This window comes from Eschrichtius robustus, chromosome 3 (genome assembly GCF_028021215.1).
Source record: "Eschrichtius robustus isolate mEscRob2 chromosome 3, mEscRob2.pri, whole genome shotgun sequence".
NCBI classification, from domain to species: domain Eukaryota; kingdom Metazoa; phylum Chordata; class Mammalia; order Artiodactyla; family Eschrichtiidae; genus Eschrichtius; species Eschrichtius robustus.
In genome coordinates, this window is record NC_090826.1 from 118,523,903 (window position 1) to 118,549,759 (window position 25,857).

The following is a 25,857-nucleotide window of genomic DNA, read 5'->3' on the forward strand; positions in this document are numbered from 1 at the left end:
ATCTTCTCAATCTTTGCCTCCGTTCTTATTCCGAGGTCCTGGATCATCTTCACTATCATTATTCTGAATTCTTTTTCTGGAAGGTTGCCTATCTCCACTTCATTTAGTTGTTTTTCTGGGGTTTTTTCTTGTTCCTTCATCTGGTACATAGCCCTCTGCCTTTTCATCTTCTCTATCTTTCTGTAACTGTGGTTTTTGGTCCACAGGCTGCAGGATTGTAGTTTTTCTTGCTTCTGCTGTCTGCCCTCTGGTGGTTGAGGCTCTCTAAGAGGATTGATGGGAGGTTCTGGTGGTGGGTAGAGCTGACTTTTGTATTTAATTTTTGATAGTTTGATTAATATGTGTCTTAGTGTGTTTCTCCTTGGATTTATCCTGTATGGGATTCTGTGCACTTCCTGGAGTTGATTAACTATTTCCTTTCCCATATTAGGGAAGTTTTCAACTATAATCTCTTCAAATATTTTCTCAGTCCCTTTCTTTTTCTCTTCTTCTTCTTGGACTCCTATAATTCGAATGTTGGTGCCTTTAATGTTGTCCCAGAGGTCTCTGAGACTGTCCTCAATTCTTTTCATTCTTTTTTCTTTATTCTGCTCTGCAGTAGTTATTTCTACTAGTTTATCTTCCAGGTCACTTATCCGTTCTTCTGCCTCAGTTATCCTGCTATTGATTCCTTCTAGAGAATTTTTAATTTCATTTATTGTGTTGTTCATCATTGTTTGTTTGCTCTTTAGTTCTTCTAGGTCCTTGTTAAACGTTTGTTGTATTTTCTCCATTCTGTTTCCAAGATTTTCGTTCATCTTTACTATCATTACTCTGAATTCTTTTTCAGGTAGACTGCCTATTTCCTTTTCATTTGTTTGGTCTGGTGGGTTTTTACCTTGCTCCTTCAACTGCTGTGTGTTTCTCTGTCTTCTCATTTTGCTTAACTTACTGTGTTTGGGGTCTGCTTTTCGCAGCCTGCAAGTTCATAGTTCCTGTTGTTTTTGGTGTCTGCCCCCAGTGGCTAAGGTTGGTTTAGTGGGTTGTGTAGGCTTCCTGGTGGAGGGGACTAGTGCCTGTGTTCTGGTGGATGAGGCTGGATCTTGTCTTTCTGGTGGGCAGTACCGTGTCTGGTGGTGTGTTTTGGGGTGTCTGTGATCTTATTATGATTTTAGGCAGCCTCTTTGCTAATGGGTGGAGTTGTGTTCCTGTCTTGCTAGTTGTTTGGCACAGGGTGCCCAGCACTGGAGCTTGCTGGTTGTTGAGTGGAGCTGGGTCTTAGCGTTGAGATGGAGATCTCTGGGAAAGCTTTTGCCATTTGATATTACGTGGAGCTGGGAGGTCTCTTGTGGACCAATGTCCTGAACTCGGCTCTCCCACCTCAGAGCCACAGACCTGACACCTGGCTGGAGCACCAAGACCCTGCCAGCCACACTGCTCCACAAGGATCCTGAGAGAGGCAGGCCCTTATCAGCTCAGGTGGAAACAGTGAAACTGGATCAGTCAAGCCTTGTGGTTTGGACACTGTACAGACAGAGACTACGATGCACTTGGGAGCAGCACCATGTTCCCTCATCTTTGAGAGGACTGCTTCACCACTCGCCCACCAGACAACCCAGGATAAAATGTTTACAACAGGCTTCTTCATTTCTGTTTCTCAAGCCAGAAACCCTGGTTCCTCCCTTTCAACAAGTGCTGTTGATGTTCCTTCCAAATATTATCTTGAATTGGTTCATTCTTCTTCATCTTCATTGCCACCACCTTAGTCCATAGTATCTTCAGCTCTTGCCCAGATTGCTATAGATCTCTTCTAGCTGGTCTCCCAGCTTCCCCTTTTGCCTCTATCAAAACTGTTTTTGGTAACAATGGCAAGGCATAAACGTAAATTAAAATATATCACTTCTCTACTTAACACCCTTTTGTGGCTTCTTATTACATTTAGTAATTCCTTATCATAATCTGGTCTCTGTCTTTCCAACCTCATCTTGTGCCTCCCTCACTTGCTCACAACTCTTCAGCTGGTGAGTAGTTTTCCTTAAGTTCCTTAAACCCTCCCTAGCCCCACCTGCCTGTGTCTAGAATGCTCTTACCCCAGTTTCTATAGGGCTGGCTTCCTCTCATCCTTTATGCCTTGTCTTAAATACCATCTCCTTTTCAGACCATTTTATTTAAAGTAGACATTGTTGTTGGTTTTCTATTTCAACCATATGTTTATTTCTTTCATAGCTCTTACCACAGTTTGGATTTATTTTATGTGTTTGTTTTCTTGTATTTGGTCCATCTTCTCCATTAAGGTCTTTGAGGATGGAGACTTCATTTCCCTTGTTCCCTATTGGATTTCCAGCACCTAGCACAGTACCTGGCACACAGTTGGTATTCAGTAAATATTTGTTGATTGAATTAATGAAAAGTACAAATCTAGCTATGTCCAATTTTGTGTTTATAGTTTTTCTTTTTGGATTTTAATATATCCAGTTTTCTAAATCCAGAGTATTGTATGTAAAGAAATTCAAGATAGAGCTAAGATTTCTTAGTGAGAAAGGTTAAAATAGCCAACTGAAGGGAATAAATAACAATAATGCTCTCAGTTCAGATTCTAATTTTCAACTCAGATTTTACTCCCTACATCACACCCTGGATATGAATTCGCATGATATAGATCACTGTGATGATTAGGAAAGTTTATTTTTTGAAGCTAATAGAATAACTGGTTAATGTCACTCTGGTGTTTTATTAGGGATTCTAAAATTTATATTTAACTTTTCAAGGCTTTTACTTTTCTCCTGCCAAGTATTTTATGCTTTTCCTTTCCCCTACCACACACACTGTTTTAAGGAGACTATTCAGTTCTGTTATCACAGAGTTGAGAATGACCACAAAACTTCAGTCCTGGTTACATAATACTTTCCTATCAGTCATATGTCTTTCCTATCAATCAGTGGGTCTTTCCCCCAGTTTCCCCTCTTACTTTGTCACCACCTCTGTTCCAGCAGGACTGTGTATGCCTTGAGCTCATTGAAGACATGAGCCATGTGTTATCATTGTATCCCTAGTTTCGGGTACATAATAATTGAGCAGTAAATGTGAACTACCATGATAATCTCTGTAGAAAATTGGAAAATGAAATTTGTGCTATGTGGTCTATACTTCCCTGCTTTTTAAATTACATTCACTTCTTTCTTGCAGTATGTTCTATTTACAATATTAAAAAAATTTTTTTGTTGAAGTATAGTTGATTTACAATGTTGTGTTAATTTCTGCCGTACAGCAGAGTGATTCCGTTTTATATGTATACACACACACACACACACACACACACATTCTTTTTCATATTCTTTTCCATTATGGTTTATCATAGGATATTGACTCTAGTTCTCTGTGCTATACAGTAGGACTTTGTTGTTTATACAATATTTTTATTTCCATGAAAACTTAATACTAGCAATGACTTTCTTATAGCAATCTTCTTAGGAATTTAAGACAGAAGGCAACACATTTTGTAAATCTGTGTTTCAGATATGATCATTCTGTTTCAAATGACAAAGCCCTGATGGTGCTAACTGAAGAACCACTACTCTATATTCCTCCACCTCCCTGTCAGCCCCTGATTAACACAACAGAATCTCTCAGGTGAGTGTTGTCAGTTGTTGCAGATATATCTGAGTGGGTTCCTGTGTTTAGCTTTGGAACCTAGAAAAGTATTTGTTCAGATTAACCAAGTGGTTGAGAAAACTCTGAATTATTTATTGAATAACCATAGGCATATCAATTGTTGTCCAGTTTCCCCACCAACCTGATAGAGATGGTGATGGGTCTATTTCATGTGATGGTATTGGGGTTGTATACTTAAATATGTCTTATTTGAAAACTGAAGAATGATATTAATATAAAAATTCAGGGTAAGTGTTAGACTTGCAGTGGTTACATTCATAGTGGAAAGTACCTTTTTCTTCAAATTAGGAAGATCATAATTTGAAGATATGTGATTCTGGAGTCACTTTCACATTAGTGTACTTTTCTTTATCTACTTTTCCCTTGAATTTTTTCCTGTGATTTTGGATCCTATCTTTGAAGCTCAAAAACTGCTTCAGTTTTTTTGTGATACGTAGTAATCAACTATAGTTAAGTAAGTATAGTCTGACATCTTCACAACTGCTCTAAAGAGTAAGCAGAATAAAGGGAAGTTATGTTTGAACTGGCCTTTTTTTTTTTTTGAAATTTCCAGTGTTGGAAAATTTGGATTATAGTACCTTAAAATTTCTCCTCCTGAGCAGTTGATTCATTCTTTTTCTACTCCCAAAAAAAGCATGATTTTCAAAGGCTTTAATGAATCCATTTGTTGTTAGGAGTCCTGTGACTTGTTTTGTGCTCTCCAGTGTCTCCAGTATTTGTGTGTACATAGTCCAACAGCAGAAACAGGAAATACTTTTTTGTGGAAAAACCTTTGCATCCAATATTGATGTTTGCCAGGTATTTAGCTCTAATTTTCTTTGAATTTGAACTCATGATTGAGGAGGCTACCATATAAAAATGCATGTCATTAAAAACAACTTAACATTAAGTGTCTTAGCTTTCTCAAATCAAAAAAGAATATTGAACCATTAGGCACTTGGAATGTTCTTTGGAACCTCAGAATATGATTAAATTCATTTCCAACCAAAGGTGAGACATCTGTTTCTATGAAATATGTTTAACTAATTAAGCTATTTTATAGGTTAAATCATGAACTTCGAGGGTGGGTTCATAGACACGAAGTGGAAAGGACGAAGTCGAGAAGAACGACGAATAATCAACAGAAAACCCGTATTCTTCAGGTTTGTTTCTGCTTGTCTTTGAACAATAGTTGGCATATTTGTTAGAAGGCTTCCTGCAGATGGGTTGCTCTCTTCCTTGGAACATTTGGGAAGCTTGAACTTTAGCCACTTCCCATTACCTCCTGCTGCTACTGAAGCAGGTGTCACTGCCATTGAAGCCCTCCTCCCAGGTTTCACAGCACTCATTTAGGTTTTATAGCACTAGTATTTCCTGCTCAGGCATAGTGCTGTTTCCTGCTCTCTCCCTCAAATTTGCTTTCAAGCCAGGGGTTTTATGCATGGACATCTGTACGACATGTTTTTGGCACAAATAATATAATAAATGATACTGTTTATCTCCCCTGTTCTTAGAGCTTTTCAAATGTAGGACAGCTTGGAAGTGAAGGCACATCTTCATGGAGGGCATTTTTGTACTTAGACTTGTAGCACTACAGGTTAATGACAGCTCTTATTTAGAACCTATTAAATTGGGCTTCTATCTTAATATTGTTTACCACAAAGCACCATTTATAGTCTTTCTGTCATTCAACTATTTATTACTACTTCTGAAGCACTTAGACTGACACATTGCAAGCTCCCAGCAAATGTTACCTGTGGTAGTAATAATGAACCAGGTACTGTTCTAGACCCTGGGAATACAGTAGAGGGTATGATAAAATCCCTGCCTTCGTGGAACTTACATTCTAATGGGAAAGATAAACAATAAACAAGTAAAGTGAAATAAGTCATACAAAAAAAGACAAATACCATATGATCTCATTTACATGTGGAATCTTAAAAAAAAAACAACAAACTCATGGATACAGAGAACAGATTGTGGTTGCCAGAGGTGGTGGGTGGAGGGTACAGACTTCCAGTTATGAAATAAAGAAGTCATGAGGATGTAGTTTACTGCATGATAACCATAGTTAATAATACTGTAGTGTATATTTGAAAGTTGCCAAGAGAGTAGATCTTTAAAGTTCTCATCATGAGGGAAAAAATTAAATTAAAAGATAAATAAACAAGTAAATAAATATACTAAAAATTAGAAGTTCTCTAAAGAAAAAGCAGGGTTGGAAGTTAGAGTTCGAATTGAGAGGTGAGTGGCTATTTTAGATTGGGTGGTTAGAGAATCGTTCTCTAAAGAGATGCCACATGAGTAAGGTATTGTCAAGGTAATTATTACCAGCTGTTATAACATTTAGCCTCAAAATCTCAGTAGTTTAATGGAATAAAAATTTGTTTCTCACCCAGAGTTTGAGGTAGCTCTCTAGAATGGCTTTCCTCCAAGCAGTGACTGAGGAATCCAGGTTCTTCCACATTGTAGCCCAGCAACTTGAAATCCTTTGCTTTTAGCTTTGGGTGTTGGGGAAGAAAGTTTGGAAGATTATGCAGCATGTTTTAGGGATCAGGCCTGGACTTTAGTCAATGTTCAGTTGACTAAAACTCTGTCAGTTTTTCCAGCCTCCCTTGCAGAAGGTTAGGCAAATGTAGTCTTCCTATGTGCTTGGGATGAAGAAGGGGTTCGGTGAGAGCATAGCTTTTGCCATAGGCAGAAAATGAAGTAGAAAATGTAAAGGTCTAGGAGAAAATCTGGAGAAACAGCTTCTAGACCAAGGGAATAGACAGTATAGAGACCCTCAGGAGGAAACAGTTTGCATATTTGAGGAACATCAAGAAGTTGAGTAAGGCTGGATTACAATGACTAAGGGAGAGTAGCCAAAGATGATGTCAGAAAGACAGAGGAGGCTAAATCATATCAAATCTCATATGCAATGGTGAGAACTTTGGTTTTCATCCTAGGTGTGAGAGGACAGCATTGAGAGGTTTGAGCAAGGCTGTGACTTGATCTGATTTATATTTTTAAAAGATTGCTCTAACTGCTACCCAGAGTAGACCACAGCAGGGAACATGAGTGGATGTAGGGGAGACCAGTTAAGCCATTTCAGTAGTCTAGGTGAGAGATTATTGCGGCCCTTACTAGAGCGGTAGATTTGAAGGTGGAGGAAAGTACTTGAATGCCAAATATATTTTGAAAGTATAGACTATAGAAATTGCTGTTGTAAAATAAAAAGGAAACAGTGATAATTCCTATGCTATAGCTACTGGATGAATGATGATGCCATTTACTGAGACTGAGAGTAGGGAAGGAGGAGTTGGAGGCAAGAAAAAAGAGTTTTAGATATATTAAGTTTGAGATGGCTACTAGAAATTCAAGTGGAGAAGTCAGGTGGGCACTCAGATATCCAGGTCTGGAGTATAGGGGAGAGGTTGAGACTGGTAGTTTAATTTCGGATGATATCACCTAGAGAGAAGGTAAAAAGAAGAGAAAAGAGGTAAGGAACTGAACCCTGGAACAACTTCAACATTAGAGGCTGAAAGACAAGGAAAAATCAGCACTTGAGAAGGAAGAGGAGTGGCTGGCCAGTAGAATAGGAAAAAATGTAGGATAGTTGTATCCAAAAACCCAAGCAAAGAAAGTTTTTAAGGAAGAGGATGTGATTTACTGTTACAAAGGTTAAGAGATGTTGATTAAGATGAGGACTGGGAAATTACCATTGGATTTGATTATTAGAACTTGTTAGTGACTTTGATGAAGGTCATCTCATTGGAGTGGTGATGACAAAAGTCTGAGTGATGTGGGTTCAGGAAGTAAAAATAAAATGAGGAAATAGAGAAAATTGTTTCAGGATGATCCCCATTAATGGAAACAGAGAAATGGAGTAGCTGTAAGAATCAAGGAAGAGGTTTTATTTTGGGATGGGATATCTTTCACCAGGTTTACCTGTTTATCTACTAATGGAAATTCCTTAGCTATTTGATTATTTGGAGACTAAGTGGAAGCAGCACATGATAGGTTCCTAAGTACATTAAAAGTATGTTGAGAAACATGGACTTTTAACCATTAAGGGACTGTTTTCAACTATAAAATAATGAGGGTTAGTCTAAATGAGCTTAAGCTCTGACATTTGAGATTCCATGATTATCCAGTATGTGTTTCTCTGGGCCTCTCCGGCACTTTTTGTTCACCTATTATGGCATCTTTATTGGTTGTTAGTACTTCATTACTAATGTCACAGTTACCTCAGAGTCCCAAAGCTGTTTACTGACGTTGGAATACAGTGTCCAATCTGCCAAAGCCTACACGTTAGCTGCCTCCATGGCTGGAGGAAAAATGGACTCTGTTTCCCTTCTGCTTTCCAAATCTGGTGCAAGTATATATTATTTGTAGAACCTAAATTATGTCTAGACCCTGGTAGCAAAAAAGTTTGGGTAATGTAGTTTTCAGGCTTTCATCCCTTGTTATACAGGGGAAGAGCAAAAAGGGGGCAGGAAGAGATAATTGCCAGTAGAGAATTCCACACAGCTGGTAAAATGGGCTTTATGAAAAATTAGATTAAAATTATTGGCCTAAATGAGTTTTTTGCCTTATATTTTGACAAATTAAGAAGTCATAACAATTCTAAATGTATAGGCTCCAAGTAACAAAGTTTCAAAAACATAATGCAAAAAAGTGACAGAACTAAAGGAAAAACAGATAAATCTGCAACATAATTGGAGATTTTAACATCTTTCTCATTTCTATGTAAATGTCTGTCTCACTTTTTTTTGCTGATTGTGACCTTTTGCTAAATCCACATAGCTAAAAATGCTGAAGTTCATGGCCAAGTTTTCAGAAGTCCCTTTGTTTATTGGTGTAAATCTTGGATAGGTAAATGGCATATTCAGTTGCTGTTTGCCTGATGTCTCTGTAACTCAGCTTTCCTTAAAGCCTACCCACTCATTTCTGAGCCTAGAGAAAGAAGTCTGGCTTCTTTCAGACTTCTCTGCTAATTTCATGTGTGCCAGAGTAGCAAAATCATTTAAAATTCACCAGCTATTTAATCTGTTTATTTTAAATTTTATATTTATGCACTAGCTGTAGTTTAACTTTGGCTTGATTTACTACTTACTTGATAAGCATATCAATAAATACAGTATTTTATTATTTAAATGTATTTGTTTTTCTTTTCATTTTATCTGTGCTCTTTTTATTTTTGTTTAACACATTTTTAAACTTACTATATGTAAGACCGACATTAGATTTTCATAAAATTAGACCCTTGACTTGTTACAGAGCCAGAAATTGGAAGCCCTCTATTCATCCCTGCATATTGGTTCCATCTACCACCAAACAAAATTGTTCCCTCTTCTCTTCCCTTAACCCTTTGTATATTCTTCTATTTTAGCATCACATTATATCATTTCCACATATCTGTCTTCCCAGTTAAACTGCAAGCTTCTAGAGGGTGAAAGTCAAATGTTAAATTTTGTAGCACCAGTACATGTAGTAGGCACTCTATGAAAGTGTGATTGCTGAAGGAAGGATGGATGGATATAGTTATGAACAAATGCTAGTAATCTTATGATTAAACAGTTATTCAAGTCACTGTTTGACAGGGTAATAGTAAGGTCACTTCCTAACATAATAATTGGTAATGTGCTCTTGAACTCTGATGCTCTTATAAAACTTTTGAAGATCAGCTTACAAAGCTGCTGGGGTATATAAGAAGGCATAGTGCAAAGCAGGTGCTATGTGGAAGACAGGTTTCCAGTGTCGTCTGTGTGGACCACTAATGGTTCCAGATTGGACTGTTCTCTGGCCAAGAATCATTGATGAGATCTCTTTAATGATGGATTAGTCCACAGGTGTATTTAAGCATGAAGATCTTTGTGTTTAACTCAGTAAACAATGGGATCTAGTTTCATTATGGACCTTTCATACTTCAGGAAATTTTCATTGGGAAAATAATTATTTTAGACAAATGTAAGTTGTTATATGTTCAGTAATAACTTGTATGACTTGGTCATAAAACTTGTGATACTTGGACTAAGTTTTTGGGCTATTTCTTTAATCTTTGTGGGAAGTGCCTTAAATGTCTTACTGTCTGTAAGACACATCTCTCAGCCCAGAATGTGACCAAAAGAGTTCTAATTTCTGTATTGGTGTTTAGTTATGTGAATGTAATATGTCAGTATATTCATGAAAAAAACTTTATGGGGACTTCCCTTGTGGCACAGTGGTTAAGAATCTGCCTGCCAATGCAGGGGACATGGGTTCGATCCCTGCTCTGGGACGATCCCACATGCCTTGGAGCAACTAAGCCCGTGCGCCACAACTAGTGAGCTTGTGCACCATAACTACTGAAGCCTGTGTGCCTAGAGCCTGTGCTCCACAACAAGAGAAGCCACCACAATGAGAAGCCCATGCACCGCAACGAAGAGTAGCCCCTGCTTGCTGCAACTAGAGAAAGCCTGCGTGCAGCAACGAAGACCCAAAGCAGCCAAAAAAAAAAACCAAAAAAAGTTTATGGATGCTTTAATGAAGTTTAGTAAATGTAGAATGAGTCAATATAGGAAGCTTTTCATATAATTTCATTATATGACATCTAACCGTTTTTTTTCTTTCAGGGTGCTCTGGAACAGGGCTCAAATTCTCAGCTCATGGCTGTCCAATACACAGAAACGACTAGTATCAGGTAAGAAAGTGTGGAAGCTCTTGGCTAAGGAATTTTATTATTTATTTATTTATTTATTTGGCTGCTCCGGGTCTTAGTTGTGGCATCTGGGATCTTTGTTGCCGTGTGTGGCATCTTTAGTTGCGGCATGTGGGCTCTTAGTTGTGGCATGTGGGATGTAGTTCCCTGACCAGGGATCGGACCCGGGCCCCCTGCATTGGGAGCGTGGAGTCTTAACCACTGGACCACCAGGGAGGTCCCAGGAATTTTAAATACCTAGGATTTCAGTAAAGTTGAAATACACACTTCTCTTCCATCTTAAACTTGTTCTCATCATTATCTTGTAGAAATAGATAATTCAGATATATGTAGAAACTAACAGTTCTCTGTAACCAGAATATTTCATTCACTTACTATGTGTATATTTAAAAATATATGTATATTATTTCTTCATTAGTTAAAAATGTTTTTAATCTCTGTACCTTCCTCTTAAATTTGCTGTGAACCTGAAACTGCTATTTAAAAAATAGTCTTTAAAAAATGTTTTAAAGTGAATTATAGTTGACCTTGCTTATTCATGTATTCTGTATTTATGAATCCACTTACTTGCAAAAATTTATTTGTACCCCCAAAATCAATACTGAAAGTGCTTTCATGGTCATTTGCATTCCCAAAAGTTTAACAAAGCAATACTTTGCCTTCCTGTTTCAGCTCTCATACTGTAAACAGTTGTCCTTTTTGAGGTCTATTTAGTGCCATATTTTTCACATTTTATGATTTTTGCTTGTGAATTCTTCCTTTAAAATGGCCCCCAAGCATAGTACTGAAGTGCTGCCTAGTGTTCATAAGCTTGAGAAAGCGGTATTGTGCCATGTGGAGAAAATACACGTTAGGTAAGCTTCATTCACGCATGAGTTATAGTGCTATTGACTCTGAGTTCAGTGTTAATGAGTGAACAGCATTTGTTAAAGAAAGTGTCTTCAAATAGAAACACATAAAAAAGATTCAATATTGATCAGTTGATAAAAATGCTGTAACTGAGATAGCCTCATCCACCAGAGGGCAGACAGCAGAAGCAAGAAGAACTACAATCCTGCAGCCTGTGGAACAAAAACCACATTCATAGACAGATAGACAAGATGAAAAGGCAGAGGGCTATGTACCAGATGAAGGAACAAGGTAAAACCCCAGAAAAACAACTAAATGAAGTGGAGATAGGCAACCGTCCAGAAAAAGAACTCAGAATAATGATAGTGAAGATGATCCAGGACCTCAGAAAAGGAATGGAGGCAAAGATGGAGAAGATGAAAGAAGTGTTTAACAAAGACCTAGAAGAATTAAAGAACAAATAAACAGAGATGAAAAATACAATAACTGAAATGAAAACTACACTAGAAGGAATCAATAGCAGAATAACTGAGGCAGAAGAACAGATAAGTGACCTGGAAGACATAATGGTGGAATTCACTGCTGTGGAACAGAATAAAGAAAAAAGGATGAAAAAGAATGAAGACAGCCTAAGAGAACTCTGGGATAACATTAAACGCAACAACATTCACATTATAGGGGTCCCAGAAGGAGAAGAGAGAGAGAAAGGACCCGAGAAAATATTTGAAGAGATTGTAGTCGAAAACTTCCCTAACATGGGAAAGGAAATAGCCACCCAAGTCCAGGAAGCATAGCGAGTCCCATACAGGATAAACCTAAGGAGAAACACGCTGAGACACATAGTAATCAAATTGGCAAAAATTAAAGACGAAGAAAAATTATTGAAAACAGCAAGTGAAAAACGACAAATAACATACAAGGGAACTCCCATAAGGTTAACAGCTGATTTCTCAGCAGAAACTCTACAAGCCAGAAGGGAGTGGCATGATATACTTAAAGTGATGAAAGGGAAGAACCTACAACCAAGATTACTCTACCCAGCAAGGATCTCATTCAGATTTGATGGAGAAATCAAAAGTTTTACAGACAAGCAAAAGCTAAGAGAATTCAGCACCACCAAACCAGCTCTACAACAAATGCTAAAGGAATTTCTCTAAGTGGGAAACAAGAGAAGAAAAGGACCTACAAAGGCAAACCCCAATGGTCATAGGAACATACATATCGATAATTACCTTAAACGTGAATGGATTAAATGCTCCAACCAAAAGACACAGCCTTGCTGAATGGATACAAAAACAAGACCCATATATGTGCTGTCTACAAGAGACCCACTTCAGACCTAGGGAAACATACAGACTGAAAGTGAGGGGATGGAAAAAGGTACTCCATGCAAATGGAAATCAAAAGAAAGCTGGAGTAGCAATACTCATATCAGATAAAATAGACTTTAAAATAAAGAATGTTACAAGAGACAAGGAAGGACACTACATAATGATCAAGGGATCAATCCAAGAAGAAGATATAACAAAATTATAAATATATACGCACCCAACATAGGAGCACCTCAATACATAAGGCAACTGCTAACAGCTATAAAAGAGGAAATCAACAGCAACACACAAATAGTGGGGGACTTTAACACCTCACTTACACCAATGGACAGATCATCCAAAATGAAAATAAATAAGGAAACAGAAGCTTTAAATGACACAATAGACCAGATAGACTTAATTGATATTTATAGGACATTTCATGCAAAAAGAGCAGGTTACACTTTCTTCTCAAGTGCGCACGGAACATTCTTCAGGATAGATCACATCTTGCGTCACAAATCAAGCATCAGTAAATTTAAGAAAATTGAAATCATATCAAGCATCTTTTCTGACCACAACACTATGAGATTAGAAGTGAATTACAGGGAAAAAAACGTAAAAAGCACAAACACATGGAGGCTAAACAATATGTTACTAAATAACCAAGAGATCACTGAAGAAATCAAAGAGGAAATCAAAAAATACCTAGAGACAAATGACAATGAAAACACGACAATCCAAAACCTATGGGATGAAGCAAAAGCAGTTCTAAGAGGGAAGTTTATAGCTATACAAGCCTACCCCAAGAAACAAGAAAAATCTCAAGTAAACAATCTAACCTTACACCTAAAGGAACTAGAGAAAGAAGAACAAACAAAACCCAAAGTTAGCAGAAGGAAAGAAATAAAGATCAGAGCAGAAATAAATGAAATAGAAACAAAGAAAACAATAGCAAAGATCAATAAAACTAAAAGCTGGTTCTTTGAGAAGATAAACAAAATGGATAAACCATTAGCCAGACTGATCAAGAAACAGAGGGAGAGGACTCAAATCAATAAAATTAGAAATGAAAAAGGAGAAGTTACAACAGACACCGCAGAAATCCAAAGCATCCTAAGAGATTACTACAAGCAACTCTATGCCAATAAAATGGACAACCTGGAAGAAATGGACAAATTCTGAGAAAGGTATAACCTCCCAAGACTGAACCAGGAAGAAATAGAAAATATGAACAGACCAATCACAAGTAATGAAATTGAAACTGTGATTAAAAATCTTGCAACAAACAAAAGTCCAGGCCTAGATGGCTTCACAGGTGAATTCTATCAAACATTTAGAAAAGAGCTAACACCCATCCTTCTCAAACTCTTCCAAAAAATTGCAGAGGAAGGAACACTCCCAAACTCATTCTATGAGGCCACCATCACCCTGATACCAAAACCAGACAAAGATACTACAAAAAAAGAAAATTACAGACCAATATCACTGATGAATATAGATGCAAAGATCCTCAACAAAATACTAGCTAACAATCCAACAACACATTAAAAGGACCATACACCACGATCAAGTGGGATTTCTCCCAGGGATGCAAGGATTCTTCAATATACGGAAATCAATCAATGTGATACACCATATTAACAAATTGAAGAATAAAAACCATATGATCATCTCAATAGATGCAGAAAAAGCTTTTGACAAAATTCAACACCGATTTATGATAAAAGCTCTCCAGAAAGTGGGCATAGAGGGAACCTACCTCAACATACTAAAGGCCATATACGACAAACCAACAACATACATCATTCTCAATGGTGAAAAACTTAAAGCATTTCCTCTAACATCAGGAACGGGACAAGGATGTCCACTCTCACCACTATTATTCAACATAGTTTTGGAAGTCCTAGTCACGGCAATCAGAGAAGAAAAAGAAATAAAAGGAATTCAAATTGGAAAAGAAGAAGTAAAACTGTCACTGTTTGCAGATGACATGATACTATACATAGAGAATCCTAAAGATGCCACCAGAAAACTACTAGAGCTAATCAATGAATTTGGTAAAGTTGCAGGATACAAAATTAATGCACAGAAATCTCTTGCATTCTTATACACTAATGATGAAAAATCTGAAAGAGAAATTAAGGAAACACTCCCATTTACCATTGCAACAAAAAGAATAAAATACCTAGGAATAAACCTACCTAGGGAGAGAAAAGACCTGTATGCAGAAAACTATAAGACACTGATAAAAGAAATTAAAGATGATACCAACAGATGGAGAGATATACCATGTTCTTGGATTGGAAGAATCAACATTGTGAAAATGACTCTACTACCCAAAGCAATCTACAGATTCAATGCAATCCCTATCAAATTACCAATGGCATTTTTTACAGAACTAGAACAAAAAATCTTAAAGTTTGTATGGAGACACGAAAGACCCCGAAGAGCCAAAGCGGTCTTGAGGGAAAATACGGAGCTGGAGGAATCAGACTCCCTGACTTCAGACTATACTACAAAGCTACGGTAATCAAGACAGTTTGGTACTGGCACAAAAACAGAAACATAGATCAATGGAACAGGATAGAAAGCCCAGAGATAAACCCACGCACCTATGGTCAACTAATCTATGACAAAGGTGGCAAGGATATACAATGGAGAAAAGACAGTCTCTTCAATAAGTGGTGTTGGGAAAACTGGACAGCCACATGTAAAAGAATGAAATTAGCACACTCCCTAACACCATACACAAAAATAAACTCAAATGGATTAGAGACCTAAATGTAAGACCGGACACTATAAAACTCTTAGAGGAAAACATAGGAAGAACACTCTTTGACATAAATCACAGCAAGATCTTTTTTGATCCACCTCCTAGGGTAATGGAAATAAAAACAAAAATAAACAAATGGAACCTAATGAAACTTCAAAGCTTTTGCACAGCAAAGGAAACCATAAACAAGACAAAAAGACAACCCTCAAAATGGGAGAAAATATTTGCAAACGAATCGATGTACAAAGGACTAATCTCCAACATATATAAACAGCTCATGCAGCTCAATATTAAAGAAACAAACACCCCAATCCAAAAATGGGCAGAAGACCTAAATAGACATTTCTCCAAAGAAGACATACAGATGGCCAAGAAGCACATGAAAAGCTGCTCAACATCACTAATTATTAGAGAAATGCAAATCAAAACTACAATGAGGTATCACCTCACACCAGTTAGAATGGGCATCATCAGAAAATCTACAAACAAGAAATGCTGGAGAGGGTGTGGAGAAAAGGGAACCCTCTTGCACTGTTGGTGGGAATGTAAATTGATATAGCCACTATGGAGAACAGTATGGAGGTTCCTTAAGAAACTAAAAATAGAATTACCATATGACCCAGCAATCCCAGTACTGGGCATATACCCAGAGAAAACCATAATGCAAAAAGCTACATGCACCCCAATCTTCATTGCAGCACTATTTACAATAGCCAGGTCATGGAAGCAACCTAAATGCCCATCAACAGATGAATGGATAAAGAAGATGTGGTACATATATACAATGGAATATAACTCAGCCATAAAAAGGAACGAAATTGGGTCATTTGTTGAGACATGGATGGCTCTAGAAACTGTTATACAGTGTGAAGTAAGTCAGAAAGAGAAAAACAAATATCGTATATTAACGCATATATGTGGAGCCAGAAAAATGGTACAGATGAATCAGTTTGCAGGGCAGAAATTGAGACACAGATGTAGAGAACAAACATGTGAACACAAAGCAGGGAAGGCGGCATGGGGGTGGGGGTGGTGGTGTGATGAATTGGGCAATTGGGATTGACATGTATACACTGATGTGTATAAAATTGATGACTAATAAGAACCTGCTGTATAAAAAAATAAATTTAAAAAAATTCAGGGAAAAAAAGATGCTGTAACTAAGCGTTCACAGGAACCTAACCTGTATTTCCCTTAGGAGAATGGTTCAGTGTTTGCTAATTCAGTGTTTGCACTGACTTTATAGGACTATAACTACCATAAAGAATAAGAATTGACTGTATATTTAAAATATTATAGTCAGAGATGGCCTCTTGAGCATGTGAAATTATTTCAAAGGAAGTTCTTATGACTCAGTTATAATTTCCTTTTAGGTCAATCTTGCCCTCCTCTTAAGTTAATAAAAGTTTGATTGAAGACATAAAAGAACATATAGGAAAGAAATATATATGATTTTTCTTTTTGAAGAAAAATGAAGTATTTGTTTTTAACTCTAACTTTTGGGTGTTGGCCTATTGTGCTAAACAATAAAAGACCCTGAAAACATTATTAAGAACTATATTAATATCATTTGAGTATATCTTTGGGGATAAGATGTGCTTTGAGGTATTATAGTTTTAGTTATAATTTTACCAAGGCACTGACATGGTACTTTTAATATCTATGGCTAGCAATTGTTGAGTGACTCCCATGGAAGAGGACCCATGCTTGGTACTAACATCTCTGACCCCAGTAACAGCCCTGAAAGGTTTATGTGGTTACCCTCATTTTATTGATGAGGAAACTGAGGTTCCTCAGAGATTGATTTCCCCAAGAATACCCAGTTGAGAGGTGGAGCAGGAGTTCAGAGCCAGGTCTATTTGTTTCCAAATCCTAAGTGCTTTTCACCTTTCACACAGCCTCATAGACAAGTGCGCCTTCACAGATTTGACAGAATGGTGAAAAATAACTTTTCCTCAGACTTAATTTGTGTTACCAAAATTTTAAAATCATGCAAACCAATGCAGAAATCTATTTTCTGGTACTTCTATTTTTTTTACATGCTTTGCAATGCACTTGACTGGTACATTTTAGAGCCTTGATACAGAAATGAGACTTTTGGCTTTAGTGAATTGGATCTTACAAATATCCTGACCTTGAGCTTTTCAAAATGTTACTATAAAAATTACTGCCAAAATGCTACTAATATTTTGGTTGAGAGAGATTCTTATAATTCAGATGTTACCTTAGAATGGGAAGCATTTTTGAGAGGATAGAAATTTATTAGTTAAAGAACACTTTGCCATTTTCTTACTTCAGCAGGAACTCAGGGAGTGAGCTACAGGTATATTATGCTTCACCCAGAAGTTATCAAGACTTTTTTGAAGCCATCCGCAGAAGGGGAGACACATTTTATGTTGTGTCGTTTCGAAGGGTAAGTTCACTTTGAAAGAATAAAAGAAATATTTTTGAATACCTGCTATATACGAGGCACTGAGCTGAATGCTGTGGAAGATAAAAAGATATGAGAGATAGGAAGCAATATAAAATAAATTGTATGAGTGGAACAGTCTAAGTGCTATAATACAAGCTTGATTTTGAGCTGTTCAGCGTTATGAAGAGGAACGTGGAGTTGATGTCAGGCAATATTTAGAAAATATAAGCTGCTTATTGATTTTTATTCTTTGTTATCCCTATAGCCATACTGTTTGTTTATAACCAACAGAGAAGTAAAAACATAAAAATGTCTTGTTAGGCTATGTTCCTGAGACTTTCTATCCCTCTTTTCTCTGTCCTTCATCAAGCATTTACTCTTGTTAGTGAAGAATGTGTAAGATAATCAGTTAGCTTATACAAAAGTAAATGTTTATATGAGCACTTTTGAATGTTACAAATGTGAGACTAAATGGGGAAAAAAATGCATAGCTTACTTTCATTCCATCTGCTTTTCTTCTAAAATGAAAATACATTCTGCATAGAGTTGCCATATGAATATCTCGGTTACAGTGCTGTATGTTAATCCAGTAACACATGAATGAATTAGAATTCCTTGGTAGTTTGTATCCTAGGTTTTTCTTTTTCTTTGTCTTTCTTTTTAAAGAATGTAGAGAGTGTATGATTGAAATAAGCATATGCTAACAATAAACGATTCATTCTCTGATTATTGTCACCACTCACTGTCACTGAAATTCTCAGTTAACTCGATGCTTTTCCTAAGGTATAAATATCTAGCAGCTCAGAATTTTGGACCAGAGAACTTTGACACTTGAAGATTAGGGAAACCAAACATTTCATGTGTTTTTAGTTATTAATCAAATATGTTAGGAGATTTGGAATACTATAGTGATGGTATCTCATGATTTCTGCCTTTTCTCAAAAATTTCCTGTGTTCAGCCTGTTCTCTCAGACACAGTTGGTATATTTCTATACTGTGCCAGCCTCCAAGTTCATTTTCAGCAGCAAGGGGGCAGCTGAGAACAGGGTTTCAGCAAGGCTCCAACTGTATTGGCTGACCAGAACTTAGTATAAGCTTTGGGTTGACACAATCATGTTTAAAGTTGGTGGGGGGTTGGGGGGGGGCAGTAAACTTTTTAAGATGGGATCCAGCACTATGAAGAAGAGACTTGATAGATGTTAAAATGAATGTGTTGAAGTATATGTTATGGAAGTTACCACAAAAGAATATTTTTAACACTGAAATAGCTGAATACATTTTCTTAGGTTTGGGATAATTTCTCTATTATTTGATGAAAACAGTACAATATATATTAAAAGTAGCAATTGTCCAGCCACAGATTGACCTCATGACTAGTAACATTTTTCTAGGGAAGAGAACAAGTATTTGTTATGAAGAAAATTATCCTAGCCTTAAAGGGACTGTATTTTTTACAAAGGAAGATGAATGTTGTTCTTTTTTTAAATAAATGCATTGCGTTTCTTGCATTTGTAAAAGCTACTTCTCATTAGTTTGCTGTGAAAAGTGCTACTAGAAAATTATTTATCACCCTCCCTCCAATCCTTTGATGTTGTAGAAGAAACAGTCTCATGTTTAAGAAAACCATTAGGACTCTCTTTCACATTCTGTTTGAGTTTTTCATTTCCTAATTACTGATTTATCATATCTTAGTAAAGGTAAAGTGAGGATAAGCATGAACTTAACTAGATAACAGTAGTTAGAGAGAGACAGCATCCTTTTTCACTTTTTCTTTCTTGCTTTATTTTGTTTTAACAGTAGGGATAAGGAAGTTAATTTTATCATCATGACTATAAATTGTATCATTGGACAGGAATTTGATTCTTAAATACTGGATTGTTCTTTTCTTGCTAAAATGAAAATGAAAGACGTAATGATCTCATGCTTAGTTTTTTTTTCATTTTTCCATATAAAATATTCTAACAGTTTCATCAAAAAGGCAAGTGGCATCATTTCTTGTGTAGAAAGATGTAGACTTTTTCTTTCATTTAGGCTCTTAATTTCATTGACAGAAGTTACTGTAATTGATGCTGTGCAATTACATTAGAAATTAAGAAATATAGGGATTCTCATGCCTCAAGGTTTTGCTTAGTATAAACCAGACTTAACAGAGCCAATAAGCAAACCATGTGGTTTTATTGTATAATTGGACATGTGTTTAACAAAATATTTTAATATCTAAAAAAGTAGATGTAGCTATTGACTGTTTAGTATACCATTATTTAATAAACCAACTCTTATGCTTCATAGCTTGGAACGTACACTTGTCCTCATGGAGAATTGGAATAGTGGCTTGTTGTCATTCCTGATTCAACAGCAGCTTCAGTAATTCCATTTTAGTCTTTTTCACGCATTGCTCATTCAGACTCCCCAAGCAGAAAGAGGATCTGATTATATATATAGTTGGGTAGAATTGCTGTGATAACCTTGGCTCATGATCCGTGGTCCATTCTTTTGTGACCAGGGAAATAGGGTTGATTTCATTAAATGTATTCTCTTGCTTTGTAAGCCAGCAGCTATGCAGAAGGAACAGCCTGGGCCACTCTTCTGAGAAAATGATTGTGGTGGGCCCTTAGAGCTTCATAAACTGTTCATTATGCTACACAACACCTGCTTTAAAAAAAAGTTCTTTCTTGTATTGGTCCCTAGTTGTTTGATCTAAAAGGCTTGTCTTCTCATCTGTATCATAAGCCTCTGAAAGGCAGGAAGTGCCACGTGCTTTTTTATTACCACTCCTGACACTCAGCACAATGCTAGCCACTCAGTACTTATTAAACAGGACAATTTTAAGTATGATTCACTAAGAGAAGTCACAGTGATGGAAGTTCACTGTTTTCCATAATCATTTAAAGGGTATATTTACATGTTTTGCTTGGAGAAATTTAAATCTATTTTACTGATCTAAGAAGTAACAAACAGTGCTGAAGTCCAGCAGAAAGTTCAGTTAGAGATGACCTGTCTTTTCTTTATTTATGGTTGTACTAGCCAGAGATGCACCAGCTTTGCGCTTGTTTCTGAATCTAAGCTTTAGAGCTAAGAAAAATCACCTTGGTGAAATGTTTGACTGTGAAATGATTAATAGTCAATAGGGAGAACTTTGAGGTACTTGCATCCTCGTTTTTTAATATTTGGCAGAATCATTTGGGAGTGGATTGTTGTTAGACCTCACTGCTTTCTTTTGTGGAGAAGGGATGGTGTCTAGTATCTCTACAGATTCAAGCAGCATGAGCCAGAAACTTGAAACTTTGGACAAAGAATAGGAAAGATGCTAATTAATGCAGAAAGGTTGACTGGTGATGTTATTGGTTCAAAAGGTTTGCCAAAGGTTTATTCCCATGGAAGGCCATAAAAGAGTTTCACAGAATGGCAATGATATTTTCTAAATTAATGCCTAGATTAATACCTAATACATGCTTGGAAGAATGGCATATTTTCTTAATGTATATTATTTATTTCTTGGAAATTTTTGTTTAGTATATATAACTTTATATAAGATCTTCAGAGGCAAGAGGAATTTCCTTAGAAATCAAAGGAAATTAGTTTATAAAGTCTACTTCAAAAGGATACAGCTCCTGTTGTTTTGGAACTTCACAACTTGAGTGTGCACATGGATCTTGGAGTTTGGCCATTTTCTTATCTCTGCTTTCATGGCCTTTTAGCCAGATTCTTTCTCTGGCTGGAAAAAAAAATGTGACTAAATGAGTTTGGAAAGATACTTGCATTAAAAAAAGCCTTATCTTAGAAGACTTTTTAAAGACTTTTTGAAAAACCTTCTTTTAGAGGGCTTTTTCTAAATAATTGTTAGCTTACTTTGAGATTTACTCTTATCCAGGTCTTAAGCATATTGTAAAAAATAGAACAGAGTTGTCTGAGGATCCACTTAACCTGAGTTTACTTAATGATTACATCAGTAACATTATATATCCATTTTCTCTTTCACTTATATACAAATACGGACACCTTTAATGTATACGGCCATTATAGTTTACAAACCCCTTTCACATATATCATCTTGTTAGTTCCTTACATATAATAAAGTAAGTATTCCTAGTCCTGTTTTACAGATGGAAAAATTGAGGCACAGAGAGGGTAAGTAGCTTCTCTAAGGACACAAAAATGGTAAGCAGTAGAACTAGGGCAATAATTGAAGTGTTCTAATTTAATACAATGATTTTTTTTTCCTTTACATTCTGGTGCTGCATTTTAGATTGCAGAATATTTAAATAGCAAAATTACTCTATTCCTCCGAAGCCAACCATGTTTTGTTGCCAAATCTGCTGGACAGTTTTGCTGGAATTATTGAATAACAATTAAAATTTTTTGTTTGTTAATTACCTAATTGTAGATTAAGTGCTTTATTAGGTTACACTTTGATAATAGTAAAGAATAACTTAATGGTCTGAAAGGTTATAGTATAGCTTCAGATTTCAAACCAAGAGAATAGAATAAATAGGCTTTGAGAGTTTCTGGTTTCTTTTTAAAACATTTGAGGGAAAAAAATCTTTTCTGTGTCTTAAAAAGGAAGTACTTTAGCCAAAATAGACAGTATTTTAATGATTGGTACCCTAGAACTTCTCATAGAGAAGAGTGGTTTTTATGCATGTGTAAATGCATTTTATTATGCATTCTCTATATGGCATGCCGGATTCTTGAGATCAGAAACTTTTGATCTCAAGCTCCTTGTTAAATATGAGTTACTGTTGTGTGGTTTTAGGGGATTTAGTCATTTGTTCCTTGGCTCTGTAACAGATTCCTAGCTAACATTAGAAAAAAAACAACAACCTGTTATTTGGATTTTTCAATTGCATACTGTAATATAACTTGTTTTATGTTTGAAAAATGATTGTTCAACAGTCTGTGTAACTAGACTTGTGAGTAGAATAGCCATGGGCACAAAGAACTTATAACTCATGAATAATTTGAAGTCTTCAAAATTCTCAGGATAGTGGGCAAGTCCATCTGAGTCAGGAAAATTTTCCAACTGTTCGTTATTCTTGTGCTCTATTTAATAGTCTTTATTTTATAATGTGTTTTTCATATGCATTTGTTTAAGCTCCTTTTTTAGGTTGCATGCTTTCTCTGGGCAGGGATAAAGTCTATTCCTTCTGTTTTGTCTTTCTACAAGGTCTGTTGCAATGTACATCAGACTGTGCAGAGCAAGTCCTAAATAAATGTTAGGGCTCAAACTGCTGTTTATTTGTGCCTTTTTACCTTATTTTTTATGTCCTACTGTTCAAAAGATTAGTAGAGATGGAGTTTGCAGAGACAAAGAAGGAAATTTTTCTCAATGAATGTTTAAAATTACTTTTGTATATTGAATACCATGAAAAAATTTAAAATATATGGTCTACTTTGATGTGGACAAACTTTTAGCTATAGAATAGAATGACTTCTAAAGAAAGACATCTAAAGTTACCCTGATTCTTCAGGTAGGATTTAATAATTGATAGTTTAAAGTTTTGATAGTTTCCTTCTCATAAAATTTCAGATTTTTCATAATGAGGGAAGAAAACATTTCCTGAAAGCAAAACTGCATTCTAAGAAAAGATATTTCTTCACATTATAAATATGTGAGGGAAAATGTTTTTTAAATAATTCATAGATACAGGCCTTAGTGACTTGCATTCTAGCCCCAATTGTGTCACTTACTATTTGACTTTGGGCAAATCACTTATCTCTCCTATCTTCAGTTTCCTGATCTGTAAAATGATAAAGTTAGAGCAGATTTACATTTTCCTTTTAGCTCTAGAAATTTATAGTATTCTTCTAACTCTGTGTGTGTGTGTGTAGGTATATGTGTGTATATATGTTTCTGTGTGTGAACACTGTCCTCTTAGAAATCTATAGTATTGTGTTAAAACTCGTTAAAGTTACTAGAGTGACTCTCAGTCAGTTGGAGTTGCAACATTTTAAGGGTTTTGAAAAACAACCATAACAAAAACAAAATGTCGAGTTACAAGGTAGACCTATAAATTAATGAGTTTGATTTTTTAATAGATGGTGGTCTTGTAATTTATTTAATAATGATCTTTTTAGCGCTTATAATATGCCAGTCTTTAATCCTGAGGTAGGTACGATTATTGTCCTCATTTTACAGATGAGGAGCCTAAGGCACAGAGAGGTTAATTAATTTGTCCAATGTGACATAGTTTGGAAGTGACCGAGCCAGAATTTAACTGAGAGTCTGGCTCCAGAGTCTGTGTTTCTGGCCTCTTGCCTATATTGCCTTTCTAGCACTTTTATGTCCAAATGCTGCCTTATCCTTCAGAATATTCAACTTGGAATTTAATTCCACTGATCTGTCTGTTCAAAACATCATTTGAGTTGCTTTAGATTCATTTTCCAAAGAGGGCAAAACCAAAGATAAAGCCCAGTGGAAAAAAATACCAAGAACCATGCTACGCAGAGTAATAGTGTAGGAGGAATAAGAGCTACCAGGGAAACACAGAGGAAATGATTAGAGATATAGAAGGAGAATTGGAATAGTGCTACAGATGAAAGGGGAAAAAATCAACTTTATTTTATTTTAAAACATGGAAGTCAAGGAAGAAGAGTTCAAAGAGGAGGTGGTCAGCAGTATTGGGTGTCACAGAGCTCACTGAGAATGAGAAATGAGAAAAGCCCATTTGGCCTATATAAACATGGAAATCGTTGGTGACTTGAGATTACAGTTATGGTAGAGTAATCAGAACAGAATCCAGATTAGAGGCTAAGAGAGATTGTGAAGGAAATAAAGCGGTGGGCTTGGTAAATTTGGCATTGAAGGGAAGGGGAAATAGCCTGGAGACAGGTAAAGGGAAGAGAACCCTTTGTGTAAGGTGTTTGTGTTTGTGCGTGTGTGCATGTGTTTAAGGATAGGAGGGCTATAAAGGTAAAGTATGAAGTAAAGAGAGACTATTGTGGTTAATTTATATGCATATAAATGTAAGAATGGAGTGCATATTTTATTTTTGACAGATGTTTTAAAGGAAAATAAACATGTCAATGTTTGTTCCTCATCTGTATTAATGTTTTTCTATTTAAATCAGAACATGGAGAAAGTTAAAGAAAAATTTTTGTTTATTTGCAGTAGGACTATAAAAAATAAAAGAGAATGTGGAATTAAAACCAGATTTCTAAAAAATAAAATCATATTTAAAGTATTCCTTGAGACATCAAAAGTCTTCTAAATCTTAAATAAGGAGCTGGCTTTTAATAATGGTAAAATGTTTTTAAAATATAAAAGTTGATAGAACTATTTCTAATTTAATTAATACATAGATGGTCTTGGAGTTTTTCCTCATATAAAGTCAGAAAACTAGCAAAGTAGACTGTTAAATCATTTTATGTTTAAACAAAATTTGATGCAAGCTTTTTGATAATGTCACAAAACTTAAATATGGAGCAAGCAATTACTATAGTTAGGAAAAGTTGATGATTTATCATCTGAGTCAGGAGTAAGATCTGAAATGCTTGTGTCCTCCCCTCCCCCATATGTAGTGATTTCTTTTTCTGGACTCTGATTTGTTTAACTTTGACCCCATCAGCAAATCTGAACACTGACACTTAGTTGGTTTCTCTTGAAAGATCCTAAGGCTCTAATAGGTGTGTGGTATTTATTTCAAGGCATTGATGCTAATCTAGAAAGAGTCTGTTATGGATGGGCTTTGAGGAATTTTCCAATTCCTAGTATAGGAATCACACTGGAAGCCAGCAGGATGGACGATTAGCTGAGACCAGGAGTGTGGTATATGTCTAACTAAATAATTAAGCAACTGTTTGCTTAATGTCTGTTTCCCTTGCCAGGCCTTAAGCACCCTGAGGGCAAGAACCATCTCTATCTTAGTCATCATGCTATCCCTAGTATCCAGCATAGTACCAGGCATCTATCAGGTATTCAGTAAATATTGAATGAATGAATGAACAAACTGGATACCAAATCCATCAGTTTGACATGCCATATTCTAAATTAGTTTATACCATCACCATGATGTGATAGACAATTTGTGACAGACCAGCTTCTTAACTACTTTTATCAGGGCCATCTATGTCTCATGGTAAATCTAGAAATCAGTCTTTGAAAATTAGTAAATTTAAATGCATTTTGTACAGCACAGGGAATATAACCAATATTTTATAATAACTTTAAGCGGAATATAATCTATAAAAATATTAAATC

At 36.1% G+C, this 25,857-nt stretch overlaps 1 protein-coding gene across 1 annotated transcript in view; it reads left to right on the forward strand.

Moving 5' to 3' along the window:
* ATF6 (activating transcription factor 6) overlaps positions 1–25,857 on the forward strand; it is a 225,750-nt gene that overhangs the window by 83,451 nt on the left and 116,442 nt on the right. Inside the window, exons 11-14 of the mRNA XM_068541157.1 lie at positions 3,496–3,609; positions 4,694–4,793; positions 10,227–10,294; positions 17,546–17,660. Coding sequence (XP_068397258.1) covers positions 3,496–3,609; positions 4,694–4,793; positions 10,227–10,294; positions 17,546–17,660 — 397 coding nt within the window. The remainder of the gene's footprint in view (positions 1–3,495; positions 3,610–4,693; positions 4,794–10,226; positions 10,295–17,545; positions 17,661–25,857) is intronic.